We start from the raw sequence: 15917 nt of genomic DNA, 5'->3' as shown, positions 1-15917 counted from the left end.
TATCCGACAATTTCTTTGGACTATCTACACTTGTGAAACAAAGTTTTCTGAATTGATTCGAATGTGAGAATATTCATGTGGCACAATCATGAAATACTCATGCAAAATTACGGCTTATATGAAAGGGTTGTTTTTTTATTAGATTTTGGTCAAAATATGCTCCAGTATTTATGGAAAGATAAGTGTACGAGACGCATACAAAAAATCGCTATACATATAATTACCTAAACTATACATAATAAACAATTATTAAATTTTTATACGAAAAAATAGAATATAATTTTTAGGAGATCATAGTGTTATTACAAGTAAGATTAAATGAGATCTCTGTCAAAATAAAGTATTTGTTTGCATCTGGAAATGTCCATGAAGAAGCCTTAACAAGTTCTTATTTTGTAAGAACGAATTTCTTATTCCATCACTTTAAATGTTAGTAACTTTTCTATTTATTAATTTTTCGAAATGCGCCATTATATTATACCTATTTGCAAGTATATTGTTTACAAAAATAAATAATAACAATGACCGTTTTCGCAGGAGCCGTAATTCTGCAGATTTACCTTAATTATTACTGCTCAAATAGTAAATATCTATTAATTCAATTATTTTCATCATTTAATAAAAAAAAAATCAAGATGATATTTTGTGAAATAAAAATATTTTATTTATAATAAATTCATTGAATAAATTACAATGGTTTTCCTCCTGAACTATAGTTTGCAATGTATTGTTTCACTGGCAATTCGTAATGTTTAAAAATTCTCACTCGATTGTTAATTTCCGATATTCGTTTGAGCACAAGAACTTTGCATTAGAACGGAAACTTCCCTCGTTTTATGCTCGAAAGTTGTCTGTTTTAAATTTTATACGAACTATTCAATTTTTAGACACAAAAAGGAGTCTTTGATGAATCAATATACAGTGATTATCACTTAGATGTTATACATAATTATGAAAATTAAAAAATGTTTTGCATACAATTTTAATAGATTTAAGTGAACAATGATCAGTGTTAGATACTTCACTAATAAAATTACATATGAAATATTTTTACGTTTATATTGTTCTAAAAGATAGTTGTCAATATTTTGTAATGTCATTGTACGCGTAAAGACATATTAGGACAATATTTTAGGATTTTTCCAATGAATATTGTTAATACAATATTGCGAAGTAGCGTTGATCACAAAGTTATAAATCCGCAAATTCATCCATGAATTCATATGAATTATTCATTTCACTTCGTTCATGTTTGATAACGTAGAAGGTTTTCATAACAAGTTATTTTGTATAGTAAATTTGGATTGTGTATATAACATTGTTATGAAGATTTATATAATATTGCAAATGAATAAGAAGCGAATGAAATAAAAATTTCTTAATTACAAAAAACGTGACACGGTTTCTATAAGACCGTTAATAGTAAAATGAAATATATTTACGCTATCATACCATAGTGAATTTTATCTTCTCATATCATTCTTATTAATATTAGACCACTGACAATGAATATGAAACATGACATTTGTTATCTTTCATTTAACACCAAATTTTGTTGTCAGGTTAGTTTGAGACTTATCTGCATTTTTAATGTGGTCTATATTTGATATTTTCGTTAATTTCATCGGTTTACTCTCTAATATCTGATGCTTCATTAAAAACTAATTTAAACTACGTCTCTAATGCTTAAAAGTTAACATATTATATTATTAAACGTAACAAATGGCGAATCATAAACTTCAGCATTCATTATCCTGTACTTGACACTTTCAGCATTCGAGTACTTACATTAATTCTAATACGTCTTTACACTTCGTTCACCATATTTGTTTCTTTCATTTCATTGGTTTCATATTAATACATTGCAATATAATATTACACCATTGTACTGGACTAAAAATGGTTCGACATTCGTTATCTGCTAATTGACGACAATTTCAGTATTACGTTAGTTTATTTCGAAAGATACATCTTCGCTCCCCATTTTCTACTTTTACGTGTTACAATATCTATTATTAGTTTTAATTGTTAACCCATTTCTATAGAACTATAGAAACGTCGAAAACGTTTCGTGTGGTATGTGGATTTTGTAATCAAAACAGTGTCAGAGATTGCTCATATGTCAAAATCGTTTAGTAAATGGCTCATCATGAGTAATAAATACAAAAAGAAAAAAATATATATTAAAAGCTAGTTTAAAGCTCAACTCGACACTCGACCTCATACAAATGACCAAACCTACAAAAGTCAGAATTGGAATATTTACCAAACCTGGCACTCGCTGACCATCACCGCTTCCTGAATTTGGATAACTTCTTGATTCGATAATTCTTTGATAACAGTCTATCGTTATCGTTGAAAAATTGTATAAATTATCGTTGAAATGTCGAAAGTGCATAAATAGCATGGAGCCACATTTCAATTAAAAATAAACAGTTCTTATTTTTCCAACGAAATGAAAGTTTCCATTATATTTGCCAAGTTTTATACCCATTATATACTTTGGAACAAACAAATAGTCTATTCTATATTTCTCGATATTTTATGCTATAAAGTAATGCCCCTACGAATTTGGATGCATCAATAATTGAAAGCGTAGTTGTAAATTCAGTCGCTTTATTTATTATTCATTTTTAACAAATGTCTTTCTGTTCCTCTTGCAATTTATAATATTTACGTCTTCATTTGTATAAAAACAAGTCAAAGTATCCTTAAAACCAGTATTGGGGATGATATAGATGTTTGCAATTCTCGTATGATACAAAATATAAGGAAATATGGATGTATCTTTTTGGTCCGAGGTGTACGTCCTACAACGGAGTTAACGTTGAAGCAATGTTTCTCCAAATTTGCGGTCATACATGCTGTGAGAAGAATATATGTATACGAGTTTGGCCATGTTCCCACAGCCACGGAGGGGGGCCTCCCGCTATATTCTTAATCTCGAACGAGACAAACGACGGAGAACAGAGAGGACCCCGCGGGTGCCCGACAACGCGAAAAACGCGAGCTACCCTCCTTCTTGCTGCCGCTATAGAATCCGTGAACGAGAAGCTGTAACCCCCGTCGATGACTCGCTCGAATCGACTCTGTCAGCGAAGTAAACCTCACCCCTGACTTTGTACCACCTCTGTTCTTAACCCCTCCGCCTCTATTCTCTTTCTCGATCAACATCAGTTTAGTCTTTTCCGTGTTTGCGGGTGGTCGCAGTCTGGTTCTCAGGAATCGTCGTCGTCTCACGCTCATGTACCAGGAACCTGACGAACAGTCCTTTATTTTAGCCTGATTTAAAAATGCCGTCAGGTTGACGTGCGAGACACTGCTTGATCCTTAGATCGAAGGGTTGGACGTGGAGGGTTGATTAGCGGATCGAATGTCGATGACCTTATTTAACGTCCTTTGTGTATTTGTGGGATTCGTGATACTTTCGTGATTCGCACACGAAAGTATGACTTCAATTATTTTATGTATGATTAGTTACAGTTTTTACTATTATCGTTGAAATTGTGTGAGTAATTTCTTCGTTTTCAAACTGGGAACTCTGAGTTTGCACACTTTTAAATTTTTAGCTTTTCAAGTTGTAACAGAAACTCCAGAATCTTAATATTAAAATATAATGAAGATTATTGTAATAGTAGGGTCTTTTATCTCTTATATAGATAAAACATCTGTGCAGACCGGATGTTTGCGTATTAAATTTCGCGGGAGAATATTGTTCGTGACAGTAGGGTAAAATTATCTGATTGAATTCATTTAACGAATACAATGCAGCTGCAATATAATCTTTTCCTCCGTTGCATAACTAATTCAACGTAATGATCAATCTCTCTAAGAACAGCGTATGCAGCTGAAACAGTATACATATTATTACGACATACATAATTAATATTTCCTCAGTTATATAAATCCTTAAATCGAATAACTGTTTAAAGACTTTCAAAAGAAACTTTGCAAAATAAAGACCCCATTTTAATAAGATTTCATAAATTTAATAAATACGGTTCCATAAATATAATATGTAAAACTCTAGGAATTTAGAGGATGGACTTTTCAGTGAAACTCGCTCGATGTCACACCTTGTATATTACAAATTCTTTCAATTTAATCCCCTAAGAGTGCAGAATTTTAATTTGCAAGTATTAAAGGTTTGTTGATGGTGCCGCCGATAATTTGTTGAAAGTTATAAGACGCTTAATTTGCATTCATAAAAATAGCAGCATACAGCAAAGTATGGGGTTATTTAAAGTACGTCCGCAATAGCACCCCTAAACGCGCAATATTTTCTCCTTTACTCTTTTAAAAATAACACCGCCGGATGAAAACAAGGAACTCGAGGAAAACGGGGGAAAGAGAGAAACGTCACGGTCAAGCAGAGGGTGAAAAAGTGGCGGAGGTTACTTCCGGAAAAATTAATATCTCGCGGCGAAGCTAAAGTGCACCGGCTGGTTACTGCTTAGGCGCAGATTTCACCAAACTGAGAGCAATGAAACATCAGACAGGAAACACCGTTTTCCAAAGCTGATTATTCTCTATTTCTACCTTTATTCGGTTCTCTTCCAAAATGGTCAATTTAGTTTCGCTACTTAACCTCTTATTTATTCGATATAGATCTAAAGAATATTTTGAAATTCAAAAATTTGATTTGAAAAATAATTCTAGAAAAAATAAACACAAATAAAAATGTCACGTAGTAAAAACAAGTTTAAGTTTAATAAGATTGATCAGATTAATAAAGATAAGTGAAAGAAATTAAATATGAAAAAAAAATAATTTGAGTAATAAATTTGAGGGATAATTTGTAGATCATTGAAATGATTTGTCTATGTATCAAATCATTCACAATATGATTTGTTTATGTAACTTTTAAATTCAATTCAAACGTAAATAACCTAACCTAACATAACCTTACCCACCTTAAGTATATGTTACACTTTAAAAATTTAATTTTGAGAAGACCCTATTAAGAAAATTATGTGCTTAAACGTGACGAAATGTAAATAAACGTAAATGTTAAATTATAAACGATGGACAGATTAAAAATTCCCATGAGCTGCTTGTAAACTGTAAATCTAAATATATTAAAAATTTAAGAAAAACGTACGATTATAAAAAGAGATATTCTCATTCTTTATTTGTTTTTGTAAAAGATATAAAATAGAGATAAATGTAACAATTTTTCTTTCTCTAATATGTAGATCGTTAAATTTTATTTATACATATGTATATAGTATATATAATTTATATATAATTTACAACATTTAATTCCTAAATTACTATTTGAGAATTGTTAATCTAGCAGATAGGTATCAGGAGACGAGATTAGGAGTGTCCAAAGAAACCCGAGCTTTCAAAGCAACCGCTTACAAACTTACCATCTACCTCTTCTAATTTTAAGATCGACAGAGTTTAATTGGTCCTGACCACTTGACCGGAGTAATTGGTCCGAAATTCGGCTTCGAAATTCGCTCTTGCATCTCGAAGGTACTTAACGTCGTTGAAATCCCTTTGTTCCCGACAAATCAGCCCTACTTACCTTCTGTTCGGAAAGTTTGCTCGGCAAGTTGGCCAAATTCGCTCCATTCGTTTCAATATCGATTCAGAAAAACAATCAGGAAGATCTGACCATTTGTATTACTCCATTTAACATTTTATAATGTTTGGAAATTTGGGTATTTGCATATTTAAGAATTTTTTAATTTTTAAGTATAAAAATTTTCAAGCATTCGAGCTCATTCTTAACATTTAGGCATTCGGAAATATTTCAAGTTTACAAATTTTCAAACTTAGGATTTTTCGAATTGATAAATTAGAAAATTTGGAAACTCAGATACTCAAGATTTCAAATTTGCAAATTTGTAACCTCATATTTTAATATTTTGATTTCCAAATTTAGAAATTAGAAATTTTTGAAATTCATAAATTTGCAAACTCTTATATTTTAGTATTTGAACTTACAAATGTAAAAATTGGAAATTAGACATTTTCGTAAATTTACTTTGCAGACTAACAAACTTCAGATTTAGACTCCTAAGAAATTAGAAATTTTCAAATGTACAAACATTCGGCGTTAAAAATTCTCAAATTTGTAATTTTTCGAATTTTTAGATTCAGCAATCTGTGAATTTGAAAACTTAATAACTTTTCGAATTTGTAAACTCAAATTTGCAAACTCTCACATTTTCATATTTCGATTTCTACATTAAGAAGTAAAAAATTTTCAAATATAAAACGTCCAAATAAATATAAAACGTTTCAAATAAAGCTGAAACTCTTAAATGTTGAGTTTCTCATACTTTCAGATTTAGTAATACATAAATAAATAGAAATTTTGAAATTTACAAACTTACAAAATGTCAAGCGCTCAACATTATAATTTTCCATATTTTCAAATTGAATTCTTAGTAGAAAGGTCATAAAAATACCTGACTCTTGAAATTTGCAAGCAGTCGAATATTCAAACGTGCAAACTTCCATATTTTCAAGAGTTCAAATTAATTTACAAAATCCACATTTTTAGACTTGCAAATTTTCAGGCAACTGTAAGTGTTCAAGTATTACAATAAAAAATAGAATGTTTGCAATTCGATTGGGACAAAGAAGTGGAAAAGTGGTCGACGAAGTTGCGGAACAGGATGAAAAGCAAGGTACGAGGAGAAAGGGAGAGCATTTTGGTGGGTTGGAACGTGGCCGTAGAATTTCAGGAGGATCCTGACGAGGGATTGGCTGTGTCGGAGTGAACTTATGAAACGACCAACCCCGGTAGAGTCGAGCGAGATATTAAATTTCTGGAATTTTGCGGTTAGGCGCGTCTACATGCCGACGGGTCTGCCGCCAACAAACCCTACTCCCGCACACGTATTTACACACGAACACGCGCACACATCTATCCACGCTTGCGTCCACGTGCCGTGGCTAAGAAAATTCTTTCGTGGGATTTCTCCCATTACCTTCGTGCAATAATGGGATATTAATTACTTAGAATCAACGACAATTTTTATTTCACACTGATATTATTTCGTATTGAAAATTTTTACATCCCTGAGTCAGGTTAGATTTTAGTAAAATTGAATCTTAGGCCTCTTCTTTTGTAAGGCGTTGATAGTTTTATTTTATAGATATTTTTATTTCCGGCACTGTGAGGTCTCTGAAATCTGACTTCAGCGTTATAGCGCTTTGGAAGTTTAAAATTTGAAAGATTTAAGAAATCTGGAAAATATGGAGAGTTTTGGGGACTTTTGAATCTTGGAGTTTTTAAATTTTAGAAGCATTTAAGGTTTTATAATTTGTGTACTTTTTAATATTTGCACTACAGAACTTACAAATTTTTAAGTTTTGGGGTTTAAGGATTTGGAGACTTTGGAATTTGAGAACTTTGGGACTTACAATTTGAGAAATTTGATATCTTGGAATTTGAAGAGTTTGGCACTTCATAATTCTGAAAATTTGAAAGACTGATACTATGGAAGTTTTAAGCGTTGGAGTTATTGAATTTTGGAACTTGGAAAGTTAGGGAACTGAATATGTTGGAACTTAAATATTTTGAAACTTCATCATTTTGCAAGCTTAGAACATTGATACTCTGGCATTCTTAAGCTTTAGAAGTATGGAGATTTTGAACTTAAGATGAGAACTTAACGATTTTATTATCTCGGAATTTATTAATCGAAATTTTATCATTTAGGGAATTTATGTATTTTGCAACTTCTAGTTTGTAACTTTGAAACATTGATACATAACTTTAGGACTTACAATTAGGAAAGTAAGGGATTTAGGACCTTGTAACTTGAAGATTTTGGAATCTAAAACTGAAACTAGTCATTTAGACTGATTAGTAGTTCCAATATTAAAATACAGTATCCACACATAAAATATCCACACCATTCAACAGAAAGACATAAATCGATTGATCATCTTTATTCTCGTTTTGACCTTAGCCTACAATTACATCTCCACACCACCAATTACTTTATACATCTTACTTTACAAGTGTTAAATTAGGACGCACCACGGTCCTCGTCAAGATACGTATACATTAGCTATAAATAAACAGTATTTGACCTACTGCAACGTCAAAAGGTATCTAGAATCGGTGGCAGGCACCTGGTAGTTACTCGTATAAGCGGACAACGGAAGTACACCAGCAGGGTTATCTAACTGATATTGCACTTGGGTGGCGACTGGTTGGATCTCCAGTTTTTGTGGCTTCGATTCCGCCGGTGTAGCGGCAATGGGTGCAACCGGTGCGACGGACACTTGCAATCCAGCTGGCAGTATTTGCAGCTTCTGCAGAGGAGCGTACGCATAGATGGGTCCACGAAGAGGTTCCACATTTTCGGCACGAATCTTGGCAAAGTACTTCATCGCCTCCATGTCCTGGCGACTCACGTAACGGACACGCTGAAGACGACCGTCAGGAAGGGCTACATAGTATTCGCCGGACTGTTGCGGCTGCTGTTCGTCCACTTCTTCGTCTTCAAGCTCGTTCACGGAGTTTACGGGCTCAGACTGCACAGAAATTAACAAAATTATCATTCACTTGTGAATTGGGCTTCTGAGCATTTACGCCTTTGAATATAGATATTCATTATTTAACCACAGAGTGATGTGCGGAATGAATGCGATTTTGAGATATGTAATATTACACAGTCAGGTGTGAAGATGTCAACTCTGAAGATTCGAGGTGTATTTATATCTGGTGCTTTGCTATCATATCCCTTGTAAAATATTTGAAAGAAATTGTATCGTTTGCTGTATAGCGTTACACAGTCAAGTGTGAACATTGGAGAGATTCCAAATTTGTGTTCAGATGACAAATAGGAAAACTCACGCACGAAAGTTTCTAAGTATACTAAATTGTGCCAAGCGTACTAGAGAAGGAAGAAAGGTAAACGATCCTAAGGGCTCGAATCACGGCTGACTGCATCACAGATTGTGTCACCGACGGCTCCGAATTCGGTTGGGGTACACGCGTGCCTGTATAGCGATCGAAAGTAAACGACGACTCGAATACTAATGTCGTTAAGACGGTCAAAGGAGAGCAACCGGCGGGAGAGAAGTGGCGCGAAGGGAGTAGAGGGGAGGGCAGACGACGAAGAATCGGTGTGATTTAAAATTCCGTGGAACCTTTGATTCCCGCAAGCTCGTGCCAACAGGCTACACTCCCGTTCGCAGCAAATAACACGATAACAAGCCCAATAATGCGTGATACGACATTTCATTAAAAATAAAATTCTCTCGTCCTTTCTTGGAATTCTGATCGCTTTGAAGTGAGGTCCGATTTTCGTATTTTTTTACTTCCAAAGTACTTGAGAAATTTCTTTCAACTTTAATTCAGATTTAACTCAAACCCCGTCCAGAATTAATATCTGAGACCAAAAAAATATTTCTTAATAAATATCAGTTGATTCTTGTTCATTGCTGAGTTTAAGTTGCATCCGAACTGGATTCAAAGGTACCTGACAACTTGCATTCAGCATTTGTTATCATTTAATCCTACATTGATTCAAACCTTACACAGCACTTTGGTGTGTAAAAAATGGTATTTCTAACTAATTTCTACTGCAACTTAATAATTCTTCAGTTTAACCTTCTACAAAATTAGGTACAAAATTTAATCCAAACTTCGCCCAGTTTTGACATTTAAAACCTAGTAAATGAAATTTCCATTTTTTAAAAAGTCGCTTTCGTGTTTAAAGCTACTCATGAATTATCCTTCAAATTTAATTTTATGAAACTTAATTCAAGGCCCTCTCTAGACCTAACCCAAAACTTTAGCCAGATATAATTTAGAATCCTACCCAAAGAACAATCAAAGCCTTCTAAAGCATCTATTACATTAGTGTCACTCTCAACTTATTCTCAACAAGACTAAAGATCCACAAACGCGATTTATTACCCAGTTCAAATTTCTGTAGACCCAATTTCAATAATACCCAAGTCCCCATTTCATCTTCTCTCTTATCGAAGACCAAACCTAATATCAACAATACCCCTCAACCACTTTCAACAATTTGAACCTATAAACTCACCTCAGATTCAGTGACACTAGCAACAGTGGTAGCGTCTTCAGCTTCCGTGGTCACTTCAGTGGTAGCTTCTGGTGGTCCATACTGTTGCTGAGGAACCGACGGTGCACCATATTGGGACTGAGGTTCGCTTGGAGCTCCATATTGCTGTTGAGCAGCAGCTGGTGCACCATAACTCTGTTGAGGTGCGTTGGGTGCTCCATATTGTTGCTGAGGAGCTGCTGGTGCACTAGGAGCTCCATATTGTTGCTGTGGTGCTGCTGGTGCACTTGGTGCTCCATATTGCTGCTGAGGTACTGCTGGTGCACCATAACTCTGTTGAGGTGCAGTTGGTGCTCCGTATTGTTGCTGGGGTGCTCTCTGAGGAAGACTGAAAGCTGGTCCAGCTGGTCTCCATCCGGATGGTGGGTAAGGAGCGTTCGGTACCGTGGTGGGCTCTTCTTGTTGTCTTGCGAAATAATATTGTCTTTGTGGCTGACGGAATCTTGGCGGTTCTGCGGAAACCGCGACTACCAAAAGAACGATGGCGGCGAATACCTACAGTAAAGTACCAAATTAAAGTTGTGTATTGATGATGGTTATTGGTTTGATGGTTATTTAATGGAGTTTAAATGAAGTTTCAAAATTGTTCCAAAACTTGATCGTGTTTGATAAAGTTTGTTCCAAAATTAGACATGAAGTTTGTTACAAAATCATTGATGATTGAAGTTTTATGAAGAAGAATGAAGTTTATTTCGAAACTGTATCACAGAGCCTGATGACTGAAAATTTATGAAGTTCAATAAAGTGTAATAGAGGTTGATAAAATTACAAAACTAAATCAAAAAGTTTGATGTCTAATGTTTTATGAAATTTGATGAACTTTGATGCAGAACTAAATCCATCAGTTTGACTAAACTTGCAAATAGAGTTGTTTATTACACTTCGTTTATATAGATGATCAATCTCTAAGATAAAGATGATTAGACGATTTCTAATTGTAGTACTAAGACTGTCATTAATGATGGTACCTTCATTGTGTTGTAGACAAGTTACTCGGTCAAGTTTTCGAGTTGACTGATTTCCGATGTTCACCAGCTGGATTATATACACTGAGTCTCGTATGCGGTCTGCATGTTTAAGAAGATATCCATGCCGGTTCGTCGGCTGTCGAGTGACATTGACCTCTTAAAACACTGATGAATTCTCGATCATTGTTGGCTCATCATCCGGTCGCGTCTTACCTTCGCTTTTTTCGGCACTTCGAGAGACACGTACACTCTTGATTAACCCTTCTTAGGGATCACGAGGGTCACTGAGACACAGCATATCTTTACATTAAACATCCTCTAATACGTGTTTATCCATTACTGCCCAGGTGATTTTTCGATCCTCGTAAATTTTAACAATTGGCAATTTCGAAATATATGGATTTAGAGATTTGGAAATATGCGATGGATATTTAGAAATTCGAAAGTTTGTTGTTTTGAAAATTTAAGGATATAGAAGTTGGAGAAGTTGGAAATTTGAGGATTTAAAAGGTGGAAAAGTTGAAAATATGGGACCTTAGAAATTTGGAAATTTAGGAATTTGAGATTTTGGGCAATTAGGAATTTGGGACTTTAGTGATTTGAATATTGAGGAATTTGGAAATTTCAGAATTCGAGAATCTAGGAATGTAGGAACTTAGAAATCTAGAAATTTGGAAAATCAAGAATTTAGGAATTTAAAAATCGAGAAATTTAGGAATCTCAAGATATAGAAATTTAAGAATTTGGTAATTTAGAAATTTGAAGATTTAGTAATTCGGAAACATTGAATTTGGGATTCTAAAAATTTAGAGATTTGAAAATTGGGAAGCTTACAAATCGGTAATTTTACAAATTGAGGAATTTACGTAGTTGGAGGTTTAAAAGTTAAGAAATTCTGATTTTTGACGATTTAGTTATTTAGAAATTTAGAAATTTCAAAATCGAGGAATTTACGTATTTCAGATATAGGAGAACATATAAATGTTAAACTCTGAGAATTTAACAATTTAGGAAAATTTATATTTAGTTTCTTACGATCATGAAAAATTGATTGCACTTTTAATAACGTTCAAATTTGCGCGCCCTTCGTTCGTCGGCCATATTGGTCCCGCCTCAAATGTCCAGAAAAATTTGCCTTCTACATAGATATAAACATTTAAATCAATTTCTACCACAAATAACCATTAATTTAATAAGTATGCTGAACTTCAATAATACTACAAAGTTGAGCAACATAATAAAATTAATATTCAAATTAAATCGGCAAACTTTATCCAAAACCAACTGAACCCAATTACAATACTAAACCCAACAAAAAGTAAGATTTTGAAGGAATCTAAGTATCTAAGTCACGCATTAAAATTCCACGTATGATTATCTGAATCAGCGGGAATTTGTCATCCACTGTCCATGGCCGATTCCCCTTCATCGACAGACGTTACATCGGACGCTTCTCGATGTAATTTTAACTCCGACGAATTGCTAATTGATTCCTCGCACGCAGCACGCGTGACTATGATTTTCACGCTAATAAATTCATCGGATGGACTCGATCCGAAGCAGCATCAGAAAGTGAGAAAAGAGAAAAAAGAATCGAGGCAGACATGAACGATGATATCAGTGTGCTCGTGATCCTCATTCGAAATCCATAATCGTCGATACATTTTTGTTCCCGAATTTCTTGCGCGTCTCACCAGCAGTTAAACAATCATTCGTACGTTTATGGAGTGTAAAATGTCAGAAGAAATATTAGATAGGCAGTTTCGTAATAAAAAGGAAGAAAACCCGGAAGGTTAGGTTAAGTTTCTTCCATTTACCTTGAAGTTTTATAATGAAGCTTAAAATATCTCGGTGAAAAACTTTGGCCTTTCGCTGTGACATTTCTTTGTCAACGGAACAACACGTGCGTGTTGTTTTACTATTTTTGGAGTACGCTCATTATGTGGTCAATTTATAGCTACTACCTAGTAAATAATGGAGTTATAACTATAGGCGTGTAACTGATACGGCGTACAATGTAGATAAGTGTTCAGTGAAATTATAAAGAATTTATTAATATATTTTATAATTGTAAATACGCGAAGAAATATGCACGAAGAAATTCTTCATTAATATAAGAAAGAAATTTATATTGAAGTCATTGTTCTTTAACGCGACATAAGTCTATTTACTCATACATTCAGATATTTGAAGATTTGCGTTTAACTTAATTTAAAAATATTAGTAAACATTAAAATCGGTTTGGTTAATAAAACTGTTAGAAAAAATGAACGACTTTTTAGCTACAAATAGATTTTCAGTAGTAATATATTACTAAAAACATAAAAAATAGCAATTGTAAATTTGTATGTATTTTGATTGAGGTTGGCTTTTCTGAAATATATTTTTTAATGTAAGAAGTAATGATTAAAATGAAGGTATGAAAATAAACGAATAATCGAGTTTGATCAAAAATACAGTTATATGATAATGAATTGATAAATAAATAAGAATGAACTAATATTCCGGAAAACATTCCGTTATAATATTTTATAGTTAATCTTCTTTTCCTCAATTCAGGATTAATACTTTATTTATTTTTTATGTACAATTACTATTGCTTGTATGATTTTAAGTATAAAAAGAAAATATTCACAACAGACTAACATTATCATTAACCCTTTGTTCAAAAAATGGACTTACGATTTAAAAACTAAAAATGGGTTATAATCACCATTTTGCTTGTTTTGCATAAATTTATTCTGAGATTTTTGGTCGGTTAGAAAGTTTCAAATACAAATGCAATTATTCATTTGCGTAACGATTTAATATGTGGATAATATAAATAATGGTATAATGAATTGATGATGCATAATGCACCACGTAATACAACGCGTAATAATTCAATAGAAGACAATACAGCACACAGCCATTTAATCTTAACAAGGTTCCAAATAATTAATTAAGTTTTCAATTTAATTGAATACTAATTGACAATTAACAAGTAAATTAAGTACTAATTAACAATTACTAAATAAATTTGTTTCGTAATTATATTTCCTTCAATTAAGAATTAAATTGTGATAGATAATCGAATGATTTCTTAATTCAAAATGATTTCAAACTGGTTTTTAGCTTAATACAAAATGATTCGAATTGATATTTAATTCAGTTAAAAGATACAAGTGTTTTCACCATAATTTAGGAGTAAAAATTTCTAAAAGATTTTCTCTTTTAAAGTATGACATTATCAGTAGATACACATGCAAAAGCATCAAACAATTTCAATGCAATGTATAATATATAAAAATATATAATATGCATAATATGCATATAACTAAAATTAGTTGAAATATATCTGTTATTTATACCACATACAGGGTGTATAAAAAAGGTCGGAACCCTTGAATATTTCGAAAAATATAAGTTTTATCAAAAAATGTTTCAGACAAAAGTTGTAGGGTTTAAAAAGTTCTATTTACTAGCAATATCATTTTGACCTTGAATGTCAAATATCATTTCACCCTATATATTTTTGCAAATTCTTGTAGCTTAACTCGAGAGCTTTCTGAAACACTATGATAAAGTATTTTTTGATTAAAAACTTTTTGAGTTATTAATGTTTCAAAGTTCCAATATTTTGACAAATTACAAAATATCTTACAAAAAATTCATTTTTCAATGATCTTACCCTAATACTTTTATGCACCGAATAATGAGATAAATTGACTGGCGTAAAGAAAATACACAATTGTTTAAAAAAAATAAATAAATTTGCAATGATTACAAATTTACGATGTTTCAAAAAAGCTATCTTTTGACATGGATACTGATCATTTCCCACTCCCAGGTACGCGGGAGTACAAGGGGGGTTACAAATTTTAAATAGAACCCCCTATTTTTTATTGCATATTCCTGTAGCTTATCTCGAGATCTTTTCAAAACATTATAATAAATGATTTTTATATTAATTTTTTTTTGAGTAGTCAATTTATCTCATTATTCTGAGATTCTGAGTAATAGTCAATTTATCTCATTATTCTGTGCATAAAAGTATTAGGGTAAGATCATTGAAAAATGAATCTTTTGTAAGATATTTTGTAATTTGTCAAAATATTGGAACTTTCAAACATTAATAACTCAAAAAGTTTTTAATCAAAAAATACTTTATCATAGTGTTTTAGAAAGCTCTCGAGGTAAGCTACAAGAATTTGCAAAAATATATAGGGTGTTCCATTTAAAAAAATTGAAGTGACCTTCCAATGACTCTTCAAGGTCAAAATGATATTGCCAGTAAATAGAACTTTTTAAACCCTACAACTTTTGTCTGAAACATTTTTTGATAAAACTTATATTTTTCGAAATATTCAAGGGTTCCGACCTTTTTCATACACCCTGTATATGTATATCAAACACAAAATGGCGTTCTGGACCTAATCTTCTTGACCACTTCCGGACTCTACCACAGAATTGCATACCGATACATCTCTCTGTTTTCCACGGAATCGAAATGTTTTGCAATTTCTCTCCGCGACGAACCAAATATACCACAAAAAGTATTGAAAAATCAAAAGGATCTAAAGCGTAAAGCTTCCATTTCGCGTTTGCATGTGACGATTGGCGCAGCGCTGGATCACGTGGTAACCGGGGAGTTCAAAGATTGGGCGTAAAATCGGCGGAAGGTTCAAATCGGTAGCCGTGACTCGCGGAATGCGGTAATGTCGATCGTAAGAGAGAAGAGTGTAGAAAGAGAGGAGAAAAGAAGGAAAGGATAGCGTCGGATCGTTGGGTGGCAGGGGTTAGGAGGGATGGTCCGGGTAAAGCAAATTATTCACACTCAAACGACTCCATTTCAATATCGGACCGAGGCCCAGGGACAAAAGAAGGGCGAGATGCCTGTCTC

General features: G+C 33.1%; 2 protein-coding genes across 6 annotated transcripts in view; one reads left to right on the top strand and one right to left on the bottom strand.

Moving 5' to 3' along the window:
• Nucleotides 1–15917, top strand: part of LOC100881142 (paired box protein Pax-6) — a 136040-nt gene that overhangs the window by 92405 nt on the left and 27718 nt on the right. The gene's annotated exons all lie outside the window — the stretch shown is intronic.
• On the bottom strand, nucleotides 7900–11709 carry LOC105663506 (uncharacterized). The gene is made up of 3 exons (XM_012292849.2): nucleotides 11036–11709; nucleotides 10029–10562; nucleotides 7900–8505 (listed from the first exon to the last, which is right to left on the bottom strand). Exons 1-3 carry the CDS (start codon nucleotides 11039–11041, stop codon nucleotides 8059–8061), a joined length of 987 nt encoding a protein of 328 aa, XP_012148239.1. The 5' UTR covers nucleotides 11042–11709; the 3' UTR covers nucleotides 7900–8058.

Source organism: Megachile rotundata, chromosome 15, assembly GCF_050947335.1.
Source record: "Megachile rotundata isolate GNS110a chromosome 15, iyMegRotu1, whole genome shotgun sequence".
NCBI lineage: Eukaryota > Metazoa > Arthropoda > Insecta > Hymenoptera > Megachilidae > Megachile > Megachile rotundata.
This window is presented reverse-complemented; position numbering and strand designations above follow the sequence as displayed.

Bases quoted from the DNA above. Each gene is read 5' to 3' on its own strand.
- LOC105663506 (XM_012292849.2), bottom strand. The intron at 8,506-10,028 runs GTGAGTTTATAG...ATTTCTGTGCAG, and splicing joins CTAGTGTCACTGAATCTGAG to TCTGAGCCCGTAAACTCCGT.